This window comes from Cucurbita maxima, unplaced genomic scaffold (genome assembly GCF_002738345.1).
Source record: "Cucurbita maxima cultivar Rimu unplaced genomic scaffold, Cmax_1.0 Cma_Scf00064, whole genome shotgun sequence".
NCBI classification, from domain to species: domain Eukaryota; kingdom Viridiplantae; phylum Streptophyta; class Magnoliopsida; order Cucurbitales; family Cucurbitaceae; genus Cucurbita; species Cucurbita maxima.
In genome coordinates, this window is record NW_019272080.1 from 656,094 (window position 1) to 683,413 (window position 27,320).

General features: G+C 35.9%; 3 protein-coding genes across 5 annotated transcripts; 1 reads left to right on the forward strand and 2 right to left on the reverse strand.

Annotated features, from left to right (window-relative positions):
• Window positions 1-1,004: 1,004 nt before the first annotated feature.
• On the reverse strand, window positions 1,005-8,007 carry LOC111472102. The gene is made up of 9 exons (XM_023117796.1): window positions 7,652-8,007; window positions 6,496-6,846; window positions 6,205-6,420; window positions 5,461-6,107; window positions 4,737-4,833; window positions 4,602-4,655; window positions 4,450-4,520; window positions 4,178-4,368; window positions 1,005-1,787 (listed from the first exon to the last, which is right to left on the reverse strand). Exons 1-9 carry the CDS (start codon window positions 7,901-7,903, stop codon window positions 1,156-1,158), a joined length of 2,511 nt encoding a protein of 836 aa, XP_022973564.1. The 5' UTR covers window positions 7,904-8,007; the 3' UTR covers window positions 1,005-1,155.
• An 805-nt stretch (window positions 8,008-8,812) lies between these two features.
• LOC111472105 (protein BCCIP homolog) lies at window positions 8,813-12,139 on the reverse strand. Of its 3 annotated transcripts, XM_023117801.1 has the most exons (10): window positions 12,041-12,118; window positions 11,966-12,009; window positions 10,903-11,059; window positions 10,704-10,780; window positions 10,369-10,590; window positions 9,813-10,022; window positions 9,661-9,726; window positions 9,491-9,580; window positions 9,340-9,396; window positions 8,813-9,119 (listed from the first exon to the last, which is right to left on the reverse strand). In XM_023117801.1, exons 3-10 carry the CDS (start codon window positions 11,039-11,041, stop codon window positions 9,021-9,023), a joined length of 960 nt encoding a protein of 319 aa, XP_022973569.1. In that variant the 5' UTR covers window positions 11,042-11,059; window positions 11,966-12,009; window positions 12,041-12,118; the 3' UTR covers window positions 8,813-9,020. The 3 variants fall into 3 exon arrangements, with proteins under 3 accessions (XP_022973569.1, XP_022973567.1, XP_022973568.1); XM_023117799.1 differs by having other exon boundaries at window positions 10,903-11,041; window positions 11,966-12,139; XM_023117800.1 differs by having other exon boundaries at window positions 11,966-12,139.
• Window positions 12,140-22,931: 10,792 nt separating this feature from the next.
• On the forward strand, window positions 22,932-25,307 carry LOC111472091 (DELLA protein GAIP). Its single transcript, XM_023117790.1, has one exon. It carries the CDS (start codon window positions 23,099-23,101, stop codon window positions 24,836-24,838), a length of 1,740 nt encoding a protein of 579 aa, XP_022973558.1. The 5' UTR covers window positions 22,932-23,098; the 3' UTR covers window positions 24,839-25,307.
• The last annotated feature ends 2,013 nt before the right edge of the window (window positions 25,308-27,320 follow it).

Here is a 27,320-nt window from a genome sequence, read left to right on the forward strand (position 1 = left end):
GAGCCAATAAAAATCATTTTTCTTTGAAAAGACTTCAAATCAATTCCCTCCACATAATTATTGAAGAATATGGTTGAATTTCCATATAAGGTTGCAAAGAGCGGAAAGAAAAAAGAAGAATGAAATAGAAGAGAGAAAACCCTAATTAATGGTTTATATAATATGTGTATGTCAATTTTGAAACCCTAATTAATCCTTTTACTCTTTACTCCTTTCTCTTCTTCCATTCTCTCTAACCTTTGAATTCAGAGGAATTTCTTGGTCGTGTAGCTTGAACGCTCTTATGATGGGCGCATGATATCTTCCCAAGATTTGACTCAACCTCACAAACGCTCAAGTGAATAGATGGAAGGTTTAAACTTAATCCAATTAATCGAGCATCTTAAAATGCTTACTTCATTGAAACACTAAGATGATGAATAAACCATTCTCAACTCATCTCATTCTACTGATAAATTTTTTCTCAAATCTGCTCTAAATATATCATTATGCTTTCTACTATGAACATGATATTCTCAAATCTGTGAAGCACCAACACCTCGAGATAGTATAAAGTTTATGGTTACGTTAAAACTTAGAGAACTGATAAGATTCATATTGAGAGCATCTCTTTTATGATTCAAATTGTCTTGATAACTATGAAGAGTTGAGATCGAATAAGATAGGCAACATTACTAAAAATATAATCTCAAACCGAAAGAACCATTAAACTCTATGAGGCTGGTATGGAGTATAGGTTGCAAAACGATAAGAAATTACTCCAAAAGTTTTTAATCAAATATCTTAAAACAAAAACACTTAGTTTAAGATTGATAAGAAATTACTCCAAAAGAATGTAAAATTTAAATTATCTTTTTAATCAAATATCTCAAAACAATAACACTTACTTAAGATTCGAATCACTTTACAAGCAACCTAAACGACATACAATTGCAAATAAACTCAAGTCGAGCTAAAAGAAAGTATAAATTTTTTTTATTTTTTTTTTATTTTACAAATCTAGTTTGTAAAAAACAAACATTGGACCGTCTATAAAACATTTCAAGAACTATAACCTTCCTAAATAAATTTTCATTTGAAATATCTCGAAGCTAGATTGTTTAACTTGAATTCAAGTATAATTAAACTTTGATTTCAATTTTCGCATACCTTTTATCATGTAGGCAATGTCCTCAACAAATAAAGAGCTTGTTGCCATTGTCCTCGTTGCGACAGAACAATTCTCCTCAACGCTGGCACAGCTCCAGCAGCTAAAATTGCTGGATGATTTTCAGTATCCATACTCAGATTATACAATATGGCTAAGGCTGCTTCTCTTGCCCTCTCACTTCCTTCATCGATCAGCTTCACCAATGGAAAGATGCCGCCTTTTGAAGCAACAGCTCGGGTCGCATCAACCATTCCCTCCGAGACTATTCTGTTCAGCTCCACAACAGCGGATTCCTGAACTTCCATGGACAACGAGCTTTTCATCTCCTGAATAAGTCTCGGTATAGTTTCGTACAGAGCGACCTCCATGTCGATGGGATCTCCAGAATCTATGCTCAGAGCTGCAACGGAGCTGACTTTGATTAGGCAAGCAGCAATCCAATCTTTGTGCTGAACGGGAATATCCAACTTCAGGATTTGACGAAGCGACTCGGTGAAACGGGTGGCGTTTATTTTGTTGCAGAACTTTTCAGAATCCATAAGCTTTGTTAGTAGTCGGGAGGCAGCTGATATTGCAAGACCAGCTTCTTCAACTTCAAGGGCATGTCTTTCAGGCGGCCAATCTTCAGCATCAGCATCTGTGCAACCAAAATTCACATAGAGAAGCAGCCTTCAATATCTAATGCTCAGGAACTATCAAGTTAATCATTACAAATCAGTATTGAAGTTTCAGAAGCTATACGGAAGCGATACACATATCAAGTTCCACACTAAGAGTGCAAAAATCTATAACTTCTGAAGCAGCTGTTCCTCAATCTGGCGTACAAATTCCAAAAGAATGAGAAGGCTACAGTTTCTATCTCATCTGCTTTAACAAGGCAGATGTTATAGACAAATACAAATGAAGATATCGAGGAAATTATTTGATCTTTTTGAGACATTTTTAACATTATCTCTCACTTGTAAGGTCCCAAACTTGCAAAAGACCAAATATATGGGTACCGATGTTGATTGGAAAGAAAATAATAGACTTCTGAACTTAGGACATCTACTCCACTCAACTAAAAAATTTAAATGGACAGATTATGGTATATTTAATCTTTTCATATTTTCTTATCAATGTTTGGTACTAAGTGCTAATTTGTCACAAAAGTTTGGAACGAGAAGTTGACCAAGCTAGAATATTGAGACTAGAAGAAACCTCTATCATTTGATTGAATGAAAGGATCGATTTAATGCAAAAACTTGAGATGTGACTTTATCTGAGGTTAAGGAAAATAGCAATTGGACTTGCAACAACGACAACTTGGGCATCTTTTCTTCAAATTTTTCATTTTCCAAAATTACTAGAAAGGTACATGTAACAACCCAATATTGAAATATGATTCAAAGTATTCAAAATTTTGACCAAGATTTTAGATGTTAGGGAGTTGTTAATAATTAATTGGGTAGGAATTTCCATAGTTTACTATTTCCACAAAAAGCATTTGCAGCTTTGATCTATTTTATCTGTATCTCTTTCAATATTCCTTTCCCAATCTCTTTCAATATTCCTTTCCCAATACCCAAGCAGTGAGCCGCTAGCAAATATTGTTCTTCGGGCTTTCCTTTCTATGCTTCCCCTCAAGGTTTTAAAACGCGTCTGCTAGGGAGAGATTTCCACACCTTTATAAGAAATGTTTTGTTCCCCTCTCCAACCAATATGAGATCTCACAATCCACTCCCTTGGGGCCTAACATCCTCGCTGGCACATGTCCGGTGTTTGGCACTTATACCATTTGTAACGGCTCAAGCTCACCACTAGCCAATATTGTCCTCTTTGGGCTTTCCCTCAAGGTTTTTAAAATGCCTCTAGGGAAAGGGTCTAGTCCTACTCCGTTCAATTTTTCGCACCGGTAACTTGTCTCTGATACCATTTGTAACAGCCCAAGCCTACCGCTATTAAATATTGTCCTCCTTATGCTTTCCCTTCTAGACTTCCCCTCAAGGTTTTAAAACGCTCTACTAGGGAGTGGTTGCCACACCCTTATAAGGAATATTTCGTTCCCCTCTCCTTGTAACAGCCCAAACTCATCGCTAACAGATATTGTCCTCTTCAGGCTTTCCCTTCTAGGCTCCCTCTCAAGGTTTTTAAACGCGTCTACTAGAGAGTGGTTTCCACACCCTTCTAAGAAATGTTTCGTTCCCCTCTCCAAACGACGTGGAATCTGACCGTATATGTCTTTCATAATTACTTAGTGCAAGAACATATGGAAGTACAAACACGAAATGACAAAACTCATCCTCTAGGACATTACTTATGGAAGGCATAACACACAAGAAGAAGTACAGAAAAATGGCAAGAAGCACTATTTCAACCACCAGTTTCAATAAATGACGGGTTTGCAGCTTGATCTATGAGTAACTATAGGCAAGGGTAGGCGTCAAATCACCGCATCAATAACCTCAAAGACAATGGGATAAGGATTTTCCACTTGCGTTTTAACCACAATGTTAAACATGGTTATTTCCAACTTTTATTACAAAAATAAATCTATGGATAAAAGAATGATGCCAATACATTACTAGTGTTTTCATTCAAATATTCTTCGCTTTTAAGCTATCAGTGACATTATTTGACGATCATTGAAACGATGGGTTTGATGTTTAATAATGGTACAAATAACTAAATAAACAGAACAGATGTTAATCTGATGGAGCCCATGTAGAACTAGAACAGTACTGAAATATAAAGAGATACAAGAACTACAATATAACCCCAATATTGTAGGTACTTAAAACCTCCCTTCTTGAGTAATCTCACTCAAACCTAAACTCTGAACAATTTTCTATCCCCATCCTTTCCCACTCACTCTAGTTATAACAAATCTCCAATAACTTTTCTGACTAATTACTAATATAAACTTAATGCCCAAATAATATTCCTAGAACTATCCTAATAGCATTTGTATCACAACCGCATTATGCATGCACTCGTACAATTTTCAAAGACGATGTCAATTGATGTTTAGTAAAATGGTGTGCGTACCTATTGAAACTCCAAGCTGGAAAACTGCGGACAATCCAGATTCTATCTCCATGGGATCGATTATATCCATGCTTGGGTCCATAATAGAAATAAATTCTAGGATAGAAGCAGCTTTGCGTTTCAAGTTTGGGGATGAGGTCTTCAAAATCTCAACTAGGCTAGAAACAACAACAGCATCCAACACATCTTTCCTAAAAAGTTGTTAAAAGAAGATTCATATTAGTATCTAACTGATCAAAAATAATGATTGACCAGCAAGATTCACACTCAACCTGGTAGAAGCTTCAGAATTCCTTTCTGAATGTTGTCCCCCTCGAGATCCGTTCAGTGGTCCATCGTAAAACTGGAATGTATGAACACTCTTAGTAAGTCAATTCCAAGATTCAAGGTCTTACAACTTGATACATGAAACACAAAACAAAACCTTTGATTTCATTTCTTTACTAGGGTCCAAGATCCGAGAAAGTATATCGAGGGTCTACAAGACAGGGATGACGACTCGAGTCAGTACCAAACCAAACTACTTCATTCTTCACAAATCTAAAGTAGACAAAATTACCTTCTCCATCACATTTTCAGGAATACTTGAGAGCTTTAAAATACTGAGCAAAGGACTAAGTGCACCTTCATTTTCAATTGTCTGGCAAACAACATTGCTATGCCAACACCAGCAAAATTATACCATAGAAAACAAACAATCACTTTATGATAAACAATCTATATACTATTGAAAGTGGTGAGTGTTAGACGAACACGACTCTCCACAATGGTATGATATTGTCCACTTTGAGCATAAGCTCTCATGGCTTTGTTTTGGGTTTCCCCAAAAGGCCTCAAACCAATGGAGAGTGTATTCTTAGATTATAAACCCATGACCATTCCCTAAATTAACCAATGTGGGACACTTTCATCTAACACCTCCCCTCGAACAAAGTACGCCTCTCCTTAATCGAGGCTCGACTCCTTTGGAGTCTTAGTCATTTTTTACTGCCTTCGAGGAGACTTGACTCCTTTTTTCTTTTTAGAGTCCTTTGTTCGATATTCGAGGATTTGTCAATCTATTGGCATGGTTAAGTTTAGGGCATGGCTCTGATACCATGTTAGACGAACACGACTCTCCACAATGGTATGATATTGTCCACTTTGAGCATAAGCTTTCATGGCTTTGCTTTGGGCTTCCCCAAAAGGCCTCAAACCAATGGAGAGAGTATTCTTAGATTATAAACCCATGACCAATGTGGATCTAATAGTGAGAACTTGGAATGACATAACTCAAGTTTTACCTGATTGACAGTCTCTCCAGGGCTTGAATTGAAGCCCATTTGACTGAATTATTCATACTATCCAAAAGCTTTACTAAATGTTTGATTGCTCCAGCTTCCTTGAATGAAACACGCATGTGTTCATTGATAGATGCATCAGCAATTAACTCTGCAGTTCTCACTTTGGCATTATCATCCTCTAGTTCGAGGACCAAGACTAGTCGAGCCACACCGTCTCTCCAAGGTAAGAGTGTAAGATGATTACTGGTAGATGATTCAGATTGAGTGTCCTTTAAATCTTCAAGTTCTATGGCACCTATTCTAGCCAGAAAATGTTGCTGTGACCGTCCAATAATTGCATTAATCTTGCCTTCTTCTATGTTTGCATTATTATCAACATTCAATCCGAGGAGTAATTCAGAGGCACCAAATCTTGAAGGTTTTTTGGAAGATCGTTCAATTTCTGTGCCATCAGGCAAACTTGGCCATGAATGCAGGCCTGGTTTGAAGGATTTATAGGCAGCAGCACCAAGTACTGGTACTGGAACCAGTCCTTCCTCTATCACAAGAATTCTATAATATTCATCTTTACAAAGTTCTAGCAACGCATTTCTTGCTTCCTTTCTCACAGTTTTTGAGCTGTCTGCCTCAGCTTTTAACTGATACGCCTGAGGCCACAGAGCAAAAGTCAACACTATGTTTACTTCCAAACAGCCATTTTATATAAGCTGAAGAATGCACAGAACAAAAGAAAAAAAGTTGTACCAGTTTAGGAATTAAGCCTGATTCAACAATAACCCCATGGTTACATGGGCTCAAAGTAAGATTTGCTATAACCCCTCCAGCTGCTTCCTTCACCTTCATGTCCTCATCATCAAGATTCTTAATGAGTAATGGCAGAATATCAGTATTTGCAATCTTTTTTCTGAGTTTTTCGTCTACCGACAAATTCCACAGAACACATATGCTTTGCTCCTTCACCTGCACAGCTACAGCTGCATTCAGATATGGCTCAATTACAAGCTGCCAAAAGACAAACGTAAAAGAAAAACACACCTCAGGAGTCAAGGACGGTCGACTAAGCAAGGCAGTTATCTCTTCAATTGCTCCACTTTCGGCAACTGAATCTCGGAATAAGTTCACCATAGAAATTGACCGTAGAAGGCCAGCAGCTGCTTCACATGTAGAGGTTGACTCTGACCTAAGAAGATTTACTGTTAGATTTAAGCATCCAGGAAACTGCATGATGGCATCTATGTGCTTCTTCCCTCCAAGGGAATATTTCCATAAAGCTACGATTGCTTGTTCTCTATCTAGAGGATCATGATCTAAGCCGAGCATCCGGATAAACAATGCCACATAACTGTGTCCAACACTAGAAGAATCATTTGGTACGTCTCTGATGTCCTGAGAGTACAATTACAGCATATCACCATTAACATAAATTAGCAAACACCAAGAACCTTGAAAAATAAGCGAAACACGAGAATGTAGGAAAAATCAGTCCAGATTTTTCCAATTTAACACTGTATTTTGGTCAACAATCTATGGCTTTCATGCTGATAATAAACATTCAACCTAAATTCCATACGGCACCTTGCATACAATCACAACTAATTCAGACAGTACAATGACCATTTCAAAGAAAAAGAAAGTTAAGCCATAAATAAACAGAATTGCAAGCACTTTTTAGAGTGGATTACAAATCCAAAATACAAACAAAGAAACTAAACATAAAACGATGCCCTGGCAAAAATAATAAACATGAGGTTTAGTTACAAAATGCTCACTGATTGCAGCTATTTAATTCCTGAATTTTAGAGAGTTCAAATGATGTTCTTGAACTTTCAATTTTGTTTTATGAACTTTCTGCTATTAAAATTGTTACTTATAAGTGATGATTTACTATAACATGTTAATGGTGGCGTCAAAAAAGTAGGTCTAATAGATAATAGACAAAATGAATATTGTACCTTAACAGTCTAATCAAACACTACGTGAAAATCAAAGTATAATTAGAACCAAAGTTCATAGTGACACTTAATTTTTGGGATTAAATATGCATAACCAAGTTGAGTAAACTTGTTATTTAACTCGAAATGAATCAGTCCAGTTCAAACTGAAAAAGAAGGAAAACTCAAATTCTAAAACAAACAGGCGACAATCGCAGATGAGCAAAACGCAGATAGGATATGAAGTAGCAGAAACCTACGGAAGTAGCAGACTGCTGCTGTGTAGAATCAAGAGCACCACCACCATCGCTGCTAACCCTCCAGCGTACAACGCGTTTACAGGAAAATTCTGTGCTGAAACGAAGACGAAAGAGAAGGAGCGATGGGTCTCTGGGTTTAGGAGTTCCCATAGCTCCAACTGCAAAAATCTTCATGCGAGTACTCGAGAGTGCGTGTTGTCGGAAGGAAACGGGGAAGTGGAAATTGGAGGGTATTGAAATTGCGGCCAACATTTTGGGCAAAAAATCATGAGAAGAAGAAGAAGAAGAAGAAGGAACGACGGCAGCGCAGAAGAGAGAAAAACCAAGGGAATTTACTAGAAATGAAGTGCAGCGAGGAGTATGAGTGTTGTCTGGTTTTGGAGATGATATTTAATAGATTTATCGCCTATTTTTAACTCAAAAATAATAATATAAAAGTATTTGCCCATTTAATAATTTTACAAAAAAAAGAAAAAAAAAACAATTTCCTTCTTTGTGGTTAATTGTTCAAATTAGGTTGGGTGGAAACTTATGGATAGGGAACTCGAGGAACAATCGGTACGGCTCTAGTTATCATCGGTGGATATGCTTTTTTTTCTTTTAAAGTGGACCTTTCTCTACTACTATTGGTATCGACTACACTGTATGCTTGTACTTTTACTAATGCTTATGCATTAAATTCACTCCCGATCATCCTTGTGGAGACTGGTTCCTTTATTTCTTTTATGACGAGATGTGCAATGAACTATTTCATGCTAAAAAAAAGTGTAAATTTTTCTGAGTAGGGTGAAAAATCTTCTTTCAACACATATTCCACATCGATAGAGCAAGATTCTTGGAATGTCCAAATCCTTAGTTTTATAGTCAACCTGCACATGGCACATATTTGGATCGGATCAACCAGTCGAATGAGATACTTTTTCATGTTTGCAAATCGAGTAAGAATATATTTGGCTAAGCCTAAATAATAAAGATAAAAAGTCCAAACTAACCTTGAAAAACACAACATTATAATTTATTATCATACATCATTTATAAGTCATCATACACTTTATATACTATTTAGTATATCAATAACATGGAAAGGTTATTTAAAGATATTACTCATACACTTGAAAAACATTTACACAGGGCTTTTTTTTTTTTTTTTTTTTTTTCACATTTACAGAGGTCCCTTGGCCAAGAAATTTTAATTCAAAAACATTTTTCATTTTTGATGCAATACATAAAAGTCCTCGAAGAAACAGCTCAACTAATTAGGCATCCCGCTCGCATTCACAACAAAATTGGAGACTTCAACTTCCTCAAGCTAAGAATTACAAACATTTTAAACGTCTTTCTTTTCAGCACTCTGCAACTAAGATTGCAGCTAGGATTCACTAATTAAAGATTTTAACTCATCTCGAAATGTGGGAACTTTGCTTGCTTCAACAGCCATTACTATTCCCATTAACTGGTAACCTTTTAGCTGCAAGAAAAAACAACACATGAAAAACGAAATTATGAATACATTTTACAGTGCCTTCAATACCATACATCATTGAATCATAACAAGGAAACGCTAAAAACAAATCCGAAAACACATGACCTGGCCATCTTTGCAATTGGGTACAATGCAAGCATCCAACAACAATGTCTTACAACTATGAACACTATTCGGATTAGTCGTGTACAAGTTTAATACTTGCCTCGTTAGTTGTTTGTGGCTGGACGTGCAAGGGAAAGCAGAAGGACCATGAACACAACTGAAATAAGTTTTTGGTTAAGAAAACCATTGTTAAGACGGTTTGAAGAGAATCTAAGAAGCAACAATGGTACAGGGAAGCTGCATCAAAATACCTTGTGAAATATTTCATCTTCTGCCTTTACATATATAATTGACTCTTCTGTTTCAGGAGTCGCCTTTTTCTTATGATTTGTATTCTTGAGCTGTAGTTTGTACAACACACAACGGTCATATGAAAGAAATAATTGTTGAAAAGTAGAAAAGGTACTAAACGTTGGCATACCTTGTAAATTTTACTCACTAAGATATGCAATTTGAAGCGGAAGGAATCCTGGAGCTCTTTAGTTGGCTTAAGAAAAAACAGACAATAAATGTTTTCAATACATTCTCATGGATACTTGAGAAGAAGAATGTACAAATGATATTATATCTAACCTCGTCCTCAATAGCCCATGATATTTCATCAAAAAGGGCATCATAAAGTGGTGGCAGAAGTTGAGGAGGAAGATTCACAATTCTCTGAGAGACTATGAGACCAACACTGGATGCTTGCTCCTCCAGAAGTTGTTTCAAGTCATTCTTTATATCCTTGTCCGGGCAAACTTTGAGGAGATACTCCTTCAGCTCCATTATAGATCTACTGTCCTAGTGAGACAAAATTTCCACAACAGTTTACCGATAAAGACGATTAAAAGGTTACAAAACTGGCACAGAGTCATAAGCTTTGACACTGCAACTGAATAGGTTGTTCGTGTTGAATAACTTTCTATGTATTCCCGTTAAAATAGACATGAGAATTATAAGGATGGCAGCTCTGTCATGAAGCTGCAAATTGCTCAAGTTTCCTATCTCAAACCTAATTACACTAAGGCTAAGCACATAATTACTTTGACAGTGGTTCAGATTGCCATGCTGCATGAACCAACTACTAGAAGACTACAGGCAGTTAGAGTGAGAATTCAGTATTGGCTCGCACTTCTATAGTGCTTACCTTATATCTTGCCAAGTTAAGGGCTGTGATAAAAGAGAATACTCCATTATCTTCATCTCCCTCAACTTTGACAACAGAACCTACTGTGGTTTGTCCTAATATTAAATCAGAAAATCCACTTATATCCCACTGTGTGTCATCTAGGTAGTTTTGCAGCAATGTCTTCACCCCATGAAAATCATCAGGTTTCGGATCAAAAAAGGCAAAGTCTGCTTGAACTTCCTACAAGAAACGATCAACAAAGTTCATATATGATAATACATATGAATGAATAAGAAAATATGAACCATATAAGGTAAGAAAAAGTTCAAGATTTAAGTTACAAACAGTCTTACTTCAAACTCTTCATCGCTGGAAGAAGAGTCAGATGATTCACTCTGGGGCTCAGGACTATTCCTAATAAAAGCATTACCTACAATTAGAACAAAACGCAATAATAATATTCACTAAAAACTCAGCAGTATCAATACCAGCGCACTAAGAAATGAACTCACTAGTTCAAGGAAAGAAAATCTACCCAAAGTAGGTTAATACCTTCATGTTTAGGGTGAGATTTCATTAATTTTGACTTCGAAATTTGATTCCTCACCATACAAGAAGCACGAGCAAATGAGGAAAAAGTTAAAGGACGAGTTCCCAGCAGCTGGCGCCGCTTTGTTGGCTTTCGAGGCATCTTTAAAAATTGAACAAGCTGATCATCATATAGTTTATGTCATGTCAAATACATATTGTAATACACGCCAGGGTTCTGGGAAATACTATGTAAGACTCCCAGTTTAGGAACAGAAAAGTTATCAACATAAGACGACAGTAAACAAATTAAACTAATTCGTTGGTTGATAAGCACAAAGAGAAAATCAATCACGCATACGATAACCCAAATAGAAATTGCCTAAACTGACATAGATTTATAATTCAGAATCGTCCAATATAAGCAATTTGGAGAGAGGATAAAACGATTGTTAGAGAGAATCTCGGGAGGTGAGGAAATATCATGAGGAATGAAAAACAGAATAAGGGAGCTGGAGCAGAAGTATTTTCTCTTTTTACTTTTTAAAAAAAGAAACCTTCGGATGACCTTGGTCGAAGTTCTATCTAATACTCGAATACCCCTGATTTTGTCCCTCGAGATTTGCTCCAAGTATCGCCAAGGTGTTCGCCCTATTAGATCATTCACCTAATTTCCTCAGCAATTCTAGTTTCCTAACTTAATTTGATTTGAATTGAGATTAGTCAGAGCTAGGCAGATGGGACTTATAGGGGGAGGAGTGCTGGGGTGAAAAATTATTGGGGAGGCCACCTTCAACCCATTCAACCCCAGAAATATTTCATCATCCTATCTTTCTTATCTTAACTCCATTTTAGATGGTTCAAAGTTTGTTGTTCTTATGGTGCTGCGCTCTGCCCTGAAATTGTAAAATATTAAATTCAAGACTCTAAAACCCATTACACAATAGATACTACAAGAATCCATCTCAATGGTAAAACATCCCTACCTCTTTAACAGATTGTAGGTCCAGAACTACACGCCACATATGTGATAGAGTACTCCAATCTAAACGATACATAAAGTTATAGATGAGGATTGGGAGAATACCAGTAGAAAATCAGTTCAAACTGGTAAGAGCGAGGGAGGCGGCGACTGCACAATACGGGCGGCAGAGAGGCGGCGGCACTGAGCTGCTGAACGGAAGGGAGGAGAAGCCGGCGTGAAGAAGAATGGAACACGTGAGAGCCGGAGGAAGAAGACAGAGAGGGTACTAGGGCTTCCTTATTTTCCTATTTCTGTTTTTTTCTTTTTTCTTTTTTTTTTTTTTTTTTTTTTTTTTTTTTTTTTTTTTTTTTTTTTTTTTTTTTGTTATTTTAATAAGATGGGCTGAACTGATTTGATGGACTATTGCGAATATATTGGGCTCACTTTTTTTCTTTTTCTCTTCAGACTTTTCTATTTAATGATATATTTAAATGTAATTATCTTTAGGAAAAATAATAGATTTTTAGCCCTAAATTGGCATCAATGTTCACCCGTAAAATTCTTTTAGATTAATGTTATCATTTTTACCCTAACATACTAATTATTTACGTATCCTCGGATGATTTTTACGGTACATAAATTATTAGAATATCATCGTGAAACATTGGCTACAGAGGAGAAAATTCACTGAAGAGGAAGGGGGTGATATCTAAAAAGGTCAGAGGAGACGAATTGATTTGAGTTGGGTCGAGTCGAGTCGGACCCAATCCCACATCCAAATTCCAATAGTTCAGTACAAATAAGTCATGCTGGAAGTCACTTCATACTTGCAAAATCCCAATAGACAAGGACTACAACCTAACATCTGCATGCGCCCTAGTACACCCAACCGACCACAAAGTCATGTGGCCCAAGAGTCTAAGCCATCCACCTAAGATCGACTCGCATCCTCGACTCTCCTTGTCACATACTTGACTTGATCTAAGTTGATGCCTCAAACAACTTATACATGACCTCTGCGCAGCTTGCGTTGCGTTCAACCAACTTCATTCTACTAAGTGGCTTTAGTTGGCTTGATTGGCTCATTTTTACCGTTTTCCAACATTAGTATCCACGTGATGACATGAATATTGATTTCAATTAAGTATTTGAGTCACGAACCTACTAAATGGATTGTTTGCTTAAGAAAATTTAGGAGAAGGCTTAATATGACATAATAAGATTATGTTGAAATTTGGTGATTATTAGATTATGATAATGGGCTAAACCAAGTGTATGTGTAAAATGACTAAAATGCCCCTATAATTATGTATCATTGGCTTATGACCAAAGTGACCTATAAATGGCATTGAATTTGATGAGTAGTCTTGTGTCATGATTTCAACGGATTATACAAAGTTACAAGCCAATGAAATATGTTGAGGTTTTAAACCAAGATTTGGGGTGGTATATAACCAAATTAACACGGTGAGAATTCTAAGATGTATTCAAGACCTTAAAATACTCAAAATACTATGAAAATTTATATTAAACTCGGTTTATGATATCAAGGCAAGTATGCAAGATCTTGATATTAAGATAACTTTGAAATATGAACCAAGAGGAAAAGTACGTAACTACCCCTCAAGATACTTTATACATGCGAAGTGACATGATGCTTGTGAAAGATTTATACATGCGAAGAAATGTTTAGGACTCATATGAATTCTTAGTCGTGCTTCAAGACTTAACAAAGAAATCTTAGAACTAAAACCTAAGATATCCTAGAGACCTCCCAATGTGCAGTGCAACATGATCCTATGACACAGACAAAGGAAGCATGAAGCCTTGGGTGTAGGTACAAAGACTATGTCACAAGGAACACTTTAAGCCTCAGACATAAGTTAGGATTGAGTTGTTCACTTAGCATAGACCCTCACAAGTCTCTCAAAGGGAGTGTCTAAAAGATAAGAACTCAAAACTTCAGACCAAGGTCAAAACTAGGTACTAAAAGGGATTAACCTTAAGGGTGTGGAAAAAATCTCTTCTTCTGCTAACCGTTAGAAATAGGGACTCTCACAATTGTATGATATTGTCCATTATACGCTCTCATGGCTTTGTTTTGAGCTTTCCCAAAAAGCCTTACACTAATGGACAGAGTATTCATTAATTATAAACTAATGATTATTCCCTCCGTTAGCGGAGGTGAGAGTTTCAACAAATAATAAGTACAATTAAAATTAATTTATTAAAAAAATAATTAATTAATTTTATATCCGACCATAAAGGACAAAAGGATAATCATACATGCAATATTTTAAATATAAAAAAAAATATATTCAAATAAGAAATTATGGGTGGTTAGAGAAATTGCAAGATTTAAATGAGATTTAAATATATAAAATATATATTTAATATATAATATATTATTTAATTATAACATAAACGATAATATAATAAGGGTTGAGATGGGCCGATGATTGAAGCCCATTAATGATGGGGGAGGGCGTGTTCTTGTGGGCCGGGCCTTTGCTTCCTTGTTGTACATACTTCCATTTTCATTTTAAAACATTATTCATTTCATATCCCAACAAATATTTTTAATGAATCATTATCATTCTTATGCTACATTCCAATTCAATTTTGTACCCACACCACTATTAGAACCACATTATTAAATTATATGTTCCAAGCTTACTTTCATATAATCTTTATTATATTTATCAAACAACGTGACATTTTATTTTTTTAGATACTTCTCCCTTTAATTAAAATTATCCGTTTATTTTTTAACCATTTATTATTTTATATAATTTTTTTTAGTACAACAATGAGCTAAAATTGATAAGTCGAGCATTTTTCGATCCAGTAATTCATTAATAATTTGTAAAATATAATATAATTTAATAAATTAATATGAAGTAAAAATAATAATAATAATAATAATAGAGGGGATGTTTATCGATAAAATAAAATAATCTTATTGATGAATTTAAAAAAAGAAAAAGAAAAGGAAACATATCACATCATTGGATCGCACACAAAAAGAAATTGATACGAAATGTGAAAGATGCAATTGAGCGACAAGGTGTGAGCCACTTGGACAACAATCCACTTCCTATCTCTATCAAACTTACTCTTTAAATCCAGAGGACTCACGAACAATATTCTCTACATTGTTATGATATTACGTACTTTGAGTATAAGTTTTCATTGTTTTATTTTTTATTTTTTCAAAACGTCTTATACCAATGGATATAGTATCTTTCCTTTATATGCTCGTGATCTTCACTATGAAACTTCAATAATCATCCACAATAAATGCTTACCCTAATTAAAAATTACTATCTCACTTTTAGAAGCGAGATGTAGATAAAATAACAATGTCACGAAAGATGTAGAAGAATGTCGGAGTCATCGAGTATTCAATCAAAATTTCAAATTCTAAATATGGGACGTTTAAATGCAATGTCTCAACTATTAAGTTATGTTGAATTGTTAGACATTTGTTTCTCTTTCCCGTTTCCAAATATCATACCTATCATAAATTTTCAACACTTCAAAATCATGATTTTGATATTTAACCTAATTTTTATTGACCTAATATAATGAGATCTCTAAGAGAAGCTTGGTTGGGTATATTAAATTCCTATGATTTTAAAACTTTGCAATATTGCAAATATATCAATAATATTCTCCATAAATTTGCTTATTTATATTATATAATATATTATATTTTAGTTTACGTAGTAAATTATTGTCTCAAAATCTAAATTTTATATTATTACTTCCCGAACACACAAATTTAGCTCACTACTGTAATCGATATTACTATCGTTTCAAACATGTTGAACACAAAAGAGAACAAACATGGACCACCCCACATCCTTCACACACGTTTGTGGTGGAGTTTTTTTAGTATAGCATCAATAATATATGTTTTTTTTTTCATAATATCTCTATTCATTTGTAGCCGTAAGGTTGTTTCGATCCTCCTTTTCTTATATGACATTTCATACGACATCATTTTCATCTTAATCATCTACTCGATGAGAGAAAATTAATAGACAGTCGTTTCATTAACCCACCAAAATGACCGACATCCCGCTTTTTCATATAAAATTATTGTAACTATCTTATTTTATTATTATTTTTTTTTTTTGCTGTTATATGCATGTCATGTCATGACATATTTAAAATCATTTCATCTTAAAAATTTATCATAGACTTATACATTCATAAATATTTTATTTTAAAAGTTTAAAAATCATAGAAAAAAATTGGTATAGAAATTTTATGATGATAAGAGAGTTGTGTACGACTAACCGAAGGTCTCTCGTGTGGAAGATCTTGTGTCGAAGTCAATCTTAAGTAGCCCATCTTCGTCCTCACAGTGATGTCCGGGTTTATATCAATATTTCTTGACAAGCGCTCGAGAAAATATAAAAATGCAACATTTAAAAAATTAGGACATCTTCCTTAAAATTGGGTTTAACTTACCTTTAAAAAAAAATCCAAAATAATATAAATGTGACGTGTCAAATCTTTATTTGAAATAAAAATGTCAAATCATAAAATTTATTATGGATTCATAAATGATAATGAAAACTAAATTAATTAAAGTCAAAATATAGAAATTATAGTTTAGCCGTAACAAAAGAAAATATATATATAAAAAAAACAATGGTTTGACTTTTTATTTATTCCCCGTCTTAGAGAGAGAAAGTCAAGAAACGGCAATTATAATAAAATGTCAATTATTAAATTGTTATATAGCCGTAGGTTTGGGATAGCCTTGCATTTGTATCTCAATTATTAACATCCACGGCGGCGGGGGCGCCGGATTTTGACTTAAATCCTCATCATCCCATGGTCCTATTAAATTATTTGCTCACTTATTTTTACCCAATTTTCAATTTTTATTTTCTTCTTTTTCCTTTTCCTAAATCAAAAATTTATTCAATTTAACTATTATTTTAATTTCATAAACAATTTTAGAAGGGTCTAAAGAGCTTGAGAATTCGTTGACTTTTTTTTTCTAAAGTCAAAATAAGGTTACCCACGGTTCTTTTAAGATTATTATGAAAATTAATAATATTTAACGTTTATAACTAAAGTTATATTTGACACGATTTTAGTATTTAATGTAATATAGATGGTGAATAGGTAAAATATTTTAATAATAAATAAAAAAAAACCATCCAACCGAACATAATTTTGTTAGGTTGGTTCCATTCAAATTGTTTTGACCATCAACTAACACGAAATTGTATGAAAATTATATTATTTTAATATTTAATATTAAATTATTTACTTTCCACAAAATTAAAGGATGCTTTTTGGCAAAAAAAAAAAAATTGAAAATATTTAATATATGGAAAGGAAAATAAGGAAGATAGAATAATTATATTATATAAACAAAATGTGGTTTGAATATGTTGATTGAGACATATCAACTCAATTGAGCTGGTTTAAGTGTCAATCCATTAGTATCAATATTGAAAAGATTAAACAACTTTAATGACATATAAATATAGTCAAACTTTATAAGATATTAATATATTAAAACGAAAACAATCATAGATTTATGTTCTGTCACGCAATAAAATTAATTATGATCAATTTAGAAGATAGTATAGTAAATATTAATATTATTGTTATTATTTTAATTCAATACAATGAGTTAGATTAATAACTAAAATTTCATAAAATTTAAATATCAAACATTTACTAGTTACTATGCATCACTCAAATCAGTTACAAATGTTGAATATTCTTAAATTTTCAAAATTAGGATAAGATTGGGTTGGATTGTAACCCTTGGTTGACTAGTTTAACCCCGTTAAAAAATTGTTAATTTGCAAACTAAACCGAATTTCTTCGATTTTAAAAAATTCAACCCAACCTAAACTGAAAAGTAATCTGACTCAACCAAATTTTTATGATTTGAGTTACCTAGTTTGAGTGGATCGAGTTATTGAATCATTGGAAGACTAGCCCGAAAGAAACTATTTATTTTGGTTGTTATTGGTAAATTTTAAAAACCAAGTACACCATGTTGGTTAGCTAAAAATAGGCAATTGGGTAAGAAAGATAAAGCGTAATAGTGAGTTGATGTCCATAAAGAAGTAAGCCAAATCAAGTTGGTACGATAAGGTTGGCCAAATGGTGAACTTTAAACATCAAGCAACATTGACCTAACAAACTCATACTCCTTGCCAACCTCCATCTCTTAATTCGTATTGAACACTTCAAATAAAAATCCTAATTTGTAGAAGTTAAGTAAATTGTTGCAAACGTGTGGAACTTGATAACTAGGTTGAGAGGTCTATGATGAGTTCATCTCAATTTGGTAACTTGCTCGAGCGCTATATATGTTAATAACTAGTTAATTATTGGTGATGATGACCTAACCTATATTTATCATTAATCATGCAATGGGTCAAGTAGAAAATGCATGAGATTCCTCATATAACAAAGGTCGGTTTTACCATAGAAAATAATTTGTACATATACATGCCTAGTGTCACAATCGCACTCTTGCGGCGGTGGGATAACGATTGTGTGGCACTTGTTCTAACTTAGTGAGCAAGTCAATCGTGAGAAATTCGGACTTCGTGGACAACGTCGAGATTTGCTCGAGTATCGAATCACGTTTAAGAGAAAAGTTTTGGAAACAATGAATATGACAACATATAATCTGGGTAAGAAGAAGTGACGACTAGTCATATCTCCTATAGTACATTTTAAGGCATTTTAGCCCTAGCGGGTGTAGACATGATTTTGGTGACTGGTCATGCCCCTTTGTATTGACACGCATGAAAGAGTAAATACCTATCTAAGATGAAAAGGGTTGGTAATGAGCATGCAGCCTTGGACAAGCATGATCAAGACATGCGGCATGTCTCCAGCAACACGCCTTGGACAAGCATGACCATGACATCCTCCCTCATTCAATTGGTTCACGTCTCTATCAAACGACTCTTCATGAACTCAACGATGTAGGTTGAGGCCGACTTCAGGTCTCTCAACGCGCTTTCAGCTAATCTCAACATTGAGGAGTGTCTTCCAATCTGCAAGAAACTGTTGAAAACCACTTATCAATTCATTGACTCCTGTCGTCTTCTCTATTGGAGTCTCTCGTATTTTCTTCACTTGGAAATTCTTCTTTTTTTCCTGACGTCGTGTCGCCTCTTTATGCTTGACGTCTTCTTGGTCGGGATAGTAACATTTTAAGTTACTAACGTGGACAATAGAGCTAGTCCGTATCCATGGGAGCAATTGGATCCTATATGATCGATCTTGTGGATAACTTCGATTGGTTCATAGCATTTTCGCACAAGTCTTTGATTCTTGTTGTTTTGATCTCAAAGTTGAACTAACCTCAACTTGATCAGAACTCTCTCTCCGTCTTGAAACTGTAGTGGCCAACGCTTCTGACTGATCCTTCACCTCATTCGTCTGGATGGTACTTCTGTGTGAACATGTATTATTTTAGAGGTCTTGAAACTAAGAGCGGAGTTCTTGTTTCAAACTATCCTAAGTGTCCACAATAGATCAACCATTTTGAATGTCTACATACCTTGAACTCTGCCACAACTTTGCATTGTTGACTAGACACATTGTTGCAAACCTGACCTTCGCTTCTACCACCACAGTATTTGTGACTCGAAAGTATTATTTGAGGTCAAAGATAAGGTTCTCTAATGTCTTGGCATCTTGAAACCCGCAGTAGTGCTTGGGCACCGAAACCTTTATCTTGTTAAATTCTATTACACCCTCAGTTGGGGTTTGGTTCCCCAACCTTCTCATGGTCAGGTTTAACCTAGCACTTAAATCCACCAATTCATCCCTGTCCACTCGTAAGGCTGCTCTCAAATTCTCAGACATTTCTAAAACCATCTGAACGATCACTTGTTGAGTTTTGTCTAAGCCTTCGACGTGTTCTTCCATTCAAGCAACAAATCCTAATTGTTAATTCGTAGACAGACATTGTCTCAAGACAGCCTGCCATCTCATCAATCATGTCGACTTTAGCGGCAATCTCATTCATGCGAGACTCCAAAAGCCTCGTTCCGTGGGAACTTCACTTATGCAAAGTAACTGCTCTTCGATTCAGCCAATCAGGTAGCCTAGGACGTGCCCAGTTGTTTTGCAGTGGACATATTTGTGTCACAATCGCACTTTTGTTGCAGCGGGACAGCGATTGTGCTACACTTTTTCTAACCTAGTGAATCAATCGTGAGAAATTTGGACTTCGCAGACAACATCAACATATGCTCGAACCTCAAGTCACGTTTCAGAAAAATATTTTGGAAAACGTGAGCAAGGAAATATGTTTGAAAACAATTTGAAAGAAAACTACACAATGACTTTGATAACAAACCTTGGTAGGAAGAAGTGATGACTAGTCATATCTTGTACATTTTGGGGCATTCTAGCTCTAACATGTGTAGGATGATTTTGGTGAACAGTCATACACCCCGTATTGACACAACATGAAAGTGCAAAGACTTATCTAAGATGAAAGCATGTAAAAGAAGTTTAGAACGGGCATGTGGCCATGGACAACATGTCCTGTACAAGCATGACTGAGACATCTGACATGCGGCCATAGGCAACACATCTTGAACAAGCATGACCATAAAATCCTCCTCCACTCAATTGGTTGACGTCTTTGTCAACTGAATCTTCGTGAACTCAACGATATAGGTTGAGACTAATTTTAGGTCACTGTCAATTGGTTGACGTCTCGGTCAATCGATTTCAACATTCAATCTGCACAGAACTTTGAAAACTACTCTTCTCCGGTAAAACTTAAACGAAAAATACAATCCAATTATATCAACTATTTAATAAATTTGTGTAAGTGACAATAACATGGTTATATATAAAATATAAAAATGACACAAAATTAAATTAGAAAAAGTTATATAATATTAACAGTATAACTTTTCGTTTCATCAGTGTGACAATGACATAAACATATTATAAATCTTAGATTTAGTGGAAAATATGAAACAATAAATTAAATTAAAAATCCCAAATAAAAAGCAGTTGTCTTAAAATTTAAAAAGGTAGCTGAGTTTTATATTTATCATTAACTTAATTAAGAAAGTAATTATAAAACATTTGAATATAAAAATAAAAAAATAAAATAAAAAAGGGGGAAAACTTTAGAAGAGGGCGGCGAAAGCGATTGGAATATGGTGTTGACAATAATGGTGGGAGAAGGCCTATGTTCTAATTACCAAACTATCCTCACTTATTTTCATCATAATATATATATATTATATATAATGCACGACATTAATTAATCACTACCACTTCTTTCGTTTCAATTAAGAGATTTTCTTCGATTCAGTTTGATCACATAAGTGGGAGTATTAGAAGAAGTCGTAAAAGTAAGTAGAATTTATCGTTTGTTACTACTCAAGGATGTTGTATGTTAGCTGGGACGAAGCGGCATTAGAGCTTTAATCATAGAATGGAGTAAAGAGTGCTTTCACTTCTACTTCTAACTAAATGCGAACAGTAGACATTGTAAGTAAATAGGGATTCCCAGCTCGTTTGAGTTGCAAAAACACCGCTTATTAAATAAAATTGTTGAATTTTAAAATTTAAAATGTAATCTAACCAAAATTATTTATGTTATTTAAAAAATTGAAACATAATTTTAAAAAATAATAAAATGTTTATATAGTAGCAAATAACATGTGGATAGCTTTTTGAATAGGGATATAGACCAAGCAGGATTGGTATGAAAAGGAATCTTTTTTGTGGAGATTGGTGCATCCCTATTCCCTACTTATTAATAATAATAATATTATTATTATTATTATTTTATTCTAAACCTAACCCTAAAGTTGAGATTTTGAGGTATGATTCTATAATATTTTGAATACAACCCTTGCTCTTTCACAAAGCAACTAAATTGAAATGATATATTTTAAAAATGTTGTCTCGTATATTCAAGCATCGACCCATTATTTATATATATAATATGAAACTATAAAAGTATTAGGCGTGTTCAAACAATTCGATCGAGTTAAAATTGAACTACTCGAATTTATTGTTAATTTTACAATATGCATTTTTTCTTAAGATATAATAAAGATTGTTTGGGTTGAAATATTGACAATTCGAATGATTGGATCTAAAAGACGTTTCAGCTCGACCCAACTTAACCTATAAATATCCTTAAAACGAAGATGAACGATGAAAGAAAAAACAAACAAAAGAGTTTTGGTAGAAAAGATATAAATAAAATTTATATTAAAGGTAATAAGAGTTGGGGAATATTATGATTTATAGTAATTGTTATTTGACAATTAATTACTATACTGAAAGGAAAACTTCAACTGGACTAAATGGGTTAAGTTTTGAATTTGTAGGGACGTAATAGCAAAACTCAAAAATTATAGGGGAGAAAAATGCAAATAAAAATGAAGAATTTTGGGGTGGGAAATAAAATCCTAAATAGCAAAGGGGAATCCAGGATTGTTCGGACAAAAATAGAAGCGGAAAATAAAATAATTGAGAAAAAAAATATATTAAGAAAGAAAAGGAATGGCGGTGAAGCAAAAATCAAGAAGAAGGGGGGAGGGGGGCCCACAGGAGGGAATAGGAACACGTGTCAGAGCCATATGGAGGGAGACTGGAATCTGGTACAGGTTGTACTAGCGTAACTTTAAAGAAAGGGTTCTCTAGGAGGTATGGTAATGGTGTGGGGGCAACGCCGTAGTGCGCGCTGTCAGTTGAGTTGGGCCTTTTGCGTCAGAAACCCAGTGGGCCCTCGGCCCATTCCCGCATTTTAGATTTTCTTTTCTTTTTTTATTTTTTACCTTCCGAAAATAAAATATATATAATTATTTATTCTTTTATCCCAAAAGAAATTAAAAATAATGAGTTGAGGTTGGAGGGTATTAATTTCCCCCCCGAAATTTAGGAATAATTTAAATATTAAAAGACAGAGAAAAGAGAACTAGTTGGGTAACGGCGTCAGATTGGACGGCTGGATTAGCGAAATTTGACGGACGTTAGAAATGACGTTGACAGGCGGGGGGTGGGGGGGGCCATTTGGTCAATTTGGTCTCCTTATTGTTATGTAGGGCAGAACGGGCCGCGAGAAGCTCTGATTCAATCATTCAGAAGATGCGGGTTCACACCATTTTCCTTTGATTCTCTCTCCTTCTTCCCCCATTTTTCTACCCAATCTCCACCGTCTAAACCCAACCCTTTTTTCCTCCTCCGCCACCGCCGCCGTTTCTACACACGATGAAGAGGGAGCATCACTATCTTCATCCTCGTCCGGAGCCGCCTTCCGTGGCTACTGGCTCTAATCGGGAGAGTTATTTGAACACTGGTAAGGCTAAGCTCTGGGAGGAGGAGGTACAGCTCGACGGAGGAATGGATGAGCTTCTTGCTGTTTTAGGTTACAAGGTTAAGTCGTCGGATATGGCGGAAGTTGCACAGAAGCTCGAACAGCTTGAAGAAGCTATGTGTCAAGTTCAGGATACTGGCCTTTCGCATCTCGCTTTCGACACTGTTCATTATAATCCCTCTGATCTGTCGACTTGGGTTGAAAGTATGCTCACTGAGCTCCATCCGCCCCCTACCTCGCATCTGGACGATTCATCGTTTTTAGCTCCGGCGGAATCCTCCACCATCGCTAACGTTGATTATGAACCTCAACTGCAAACCAGCAGCAGGATTTTCGAGGAGTCTTCTAGTTCGGATTATGACCTTAAAGCTATTACGGATAGCGCGATTTATTCACCGAGAGAGAGTAAGCGTTTGAAAGCCTCCGAGTCGGACACGGATGTGTTCTCCACCTCCGCGATTGGGGCTTCTAATTTTGCAACTCGCCCAGTTGTTCTCGTCGATTCGCAGGAGAACGGAATTCAACTGGTTCATGCTCTGATGGTTTGTGCTGAAGCCGTACAGCAGAATAATCTGAATCTAGCGGAGGCTCTGGTTAAGCGAATCGATTACTTAGCGGTTTCTCAAGCCGGAGCGATGAGGAAAGTCGCCACGTTCTTCGCCGAAGCATTAGCACGCCGAATCTACAGGCTCTGCCCTGAGAATCCCCTCGATCGTTCAGTGCTCGATATGCTTCAGATGCATTTCTACGAGAGCTGTCCCTATCTGAAATTCGCGCATTTCACCGCGAATCAAGCGATTCTCGAAGCCTTCGAAGGGAAGAAGCGTGTTCACGTCATCGATTTCTCGATGAACCAGGGGATGCAGTGGCCGGCTTTGATTCAAGCCCTAGCTCTACGACCGAGCGGTCCTCCTACCTTCCGACTCACCGGAATCGGCCCTCCGGCGCCGGATAACTCCGATTACCTCCAAGATGTGGGCTGGAAGCTCGCCAAATTCGCTGAAACCCTCCATGTGGAGTTCGAATACAGAGGATTTGTAGCGAACAGTTTGGCAGATCTGGACGCATCGATGCTGGAGCTCCGGCCGAGCGAGGTGGAGTCGGTGGTAGTGAACTCGGTGTTCGAGCTGCATCAGCTACTGGCTCGGCCGGGGGCAATTGAAAAGGTTCTGTCGGTGGTGAAGCAGATGAAGCCGGAGATCGTGACGGTGGTGGAGCAGGAAGCGAACCACAACGGTCCGGTTTTCGTGGAACGATTCACTGAGTCACTCCATTACTACTCGACGCTGTTTGACTCGTTGGAGTGCTCCCCCAACAGCCAAGACAAGATGATGTCGGAAATGTACCTTGGGAAACAAATCTGCAATGTGGTAGCTTGTGAAGGTGCCGACCGAGTGGAACGACACGAAACCCTGACTCAGTGGCGCACTCGGTTATCCTCCGCCGGGTTCGATCCCATCCACCTCGGCTCAAACGCATTCAAGCAAGCGAGTATCCTCCTCGCCCTGTTTGGCAGCGGCGAAGGGTACCGGGTAGAAGAGAACGAGGGATCACTAATGCTGGGATGGCACACCCGCCCCCTTATCGCCACCTCCGCCTGGAAACCCGGCAACAACCCGGTGGTCGCTCACTGAGTCAATTCCACTCAGTGGACCGAGTCAGGTCAAGAATGAAACAGGACTGACTGTCAGCTTGACAGAGTGACCCACCACTCGCAAATGTGGCCATCACTTTTGCCTGTCATCCTGACCCTTCGGCTTCCCGCCCTTCGTCTTAGTTTGGTGGGTATCATATGAAGGGCTCTTCTGTAGTTCTTCTGAGTGGTAAATTTCGGAAGAAGAAAAAGGATTTATGTATTTATGTTTATTGAATTAAGTAGTAAATAAATGTGGAAATGAATTAATTAGATTGGTGGGAATAAAAAGAAAAGGAGAAGGAAGAACAAGAGGGTGTTTTGGATTAGTTAGTTAGTGGTTCAATGAATGATGTGAGCTTTTCTTTCTTTGTTTCAAACACAGTTTCCTGCCAACTCATCCACTTTTTTCAGTGTTTTCAAAGCATCTTCACCACTTACGTACTTACCCAAATGGGGGAAGAATTGAAGTACGGAGCTTAGGATTATGAGGGTTTGTAGTAATGAAATGATAGTCTCCTTTACTGGGTTTGTAGGAGTGGGATTCTGGCATTGTCTCTTAATTCGCTATGTACATTGAGTAACTCTTGTTGCTTGGTTCGAATGTGTAATGTATGTTCTTGACTGTGTATGCATATCGAATATTTTCAGTTGAGCAGCTTTGTGCATCTTGATCAGGGTGTTGTTGGGAGAACAAGTTTTCTGAAGAGAGAATTTTGGTGAGGTAGTAAATGCCAGAACACAACTAGTAAGCAGTTTTACTTTGCTGAGAAAAAGCCCATCTCCATCCAGATAATACGAGTTATGTCACAAAAATGCTATCAAAAATCGTTCAAGTTACAAAAGATATGGCTTTAAAGTCTCACTAAGCTTGAGTTTTCATAGTGAATATAAATATTTTAGAAACAAAGATATCTAAATATCCCACAAACAAGCTACAAATCTTGAGAGATGAATCTAAAAACAATAACAGTGAGATTTCACCTCGATTAGAGAGAGAAACAAGTGTTAGCAAAGACGTTGGGTCTCAAAGGAGGTCGACTGTGAGATCGGTTGAAGAGGGAATCTAACCATTTTTTATAACATCTTGGAAACATCTCCCTAACATATAGTTTTTAATTTTTTTTAGGAAACCGAGAAAAGAAAAAGTTCAAAAATGACAATATTTATGAGAGTAAAGTTAGATCATTACAGTAATATTATCATTTCATCATATTAGCCCATCGCTAAACTCTAAGATAAAGCAATCTATAAAGCTTTGAATTTAGGCTTAATAATCTCCCGATCCTCGCACAAATCCACGAAGTATATTTTATTTTTATGTTAAATTTACATGTTTTATGTACATAAAAGTATTAACATATCAAAATATATGTTAAAAATTGGGATATTTCATCAACCAAATCAGATAGATTGTGATGATCAAAGTGTAATCCTTTCTTTTTCAAAACGACTGTCTGTCGGATTATTTCTTTATGCCTACACTTGTCAAAGCCAAGTTGTCTAAAAAATATACTAATTGTTAAATCTTTTTATGTTGGTTATATATTTTCAATGTAATTGTTGTTTCTTATTCATGGCTAGCTATAACACTCCTTCCTTAAAACTATTTTAACCTTATTTTCTAAAATTGTTTTCCAATGGCGAAGACAAACGATTAAGTATAAGTCATTTGTGTCACGCTATATTTGGTAAATGACATATAAAATAATTGTTATAAATAGTAAATAACTATGCATAGTAAAGCTATATATATATATATATAGATATGATAGATAGCTATATAGATGATTATAGTTGGTAAAATTATATATACTAAGCTAAACCATATATATATATTCCTCATGGCTTTGAAATTTTACTTTCTGTATTCTCTATTACTGTACATGCCTAAAGTCATCAATATAAACTTTTAGCGAGAGTTCTCCTTCTATTTTCTCTGTCTTGTTCTTTGTGTTCATCTAGACCAAGTGTGCGTTGTTGAGTGATCCTAACATAAGTTTTAGTTGGCTGATTTATTTGAGAGTAAAAGTGTTGCATAATCGCAACGTGTCGTAGCCTCATGGAGAGAAAGTAGGTTGTAACCTCCACACGCAAGATAGACATGGGGCGACCCTTAAGTGGCACCCATCTAGCCACAAGAAGGTCAAGATTGAGAATTTTCGTGATGCGGTTGAGGACGGTGCATCCAACACACCAAGAGTGCATTCACGCTAAGTTGACGCATATGCAAGTTCGAGAGAACGAGGCAACATGAATGTTGAAGACATGCTTGAAGAGGGTTGGGTAAGAACCTAGGCCATAACTTCAGAAGCTAAGGGTTTCGATATAAGTTTGGCATTCAACTCTGGAGTTAAGTATGTCTATTTGAAATATGAAAATCCACCAAATTTTGTGTCAATCAGATACTTGATGGGCGTTGCACGGAGTTGTATGACTACTCGCCAAAATAATGTCTACTCGAGAAAGATTGTAAATGTCTC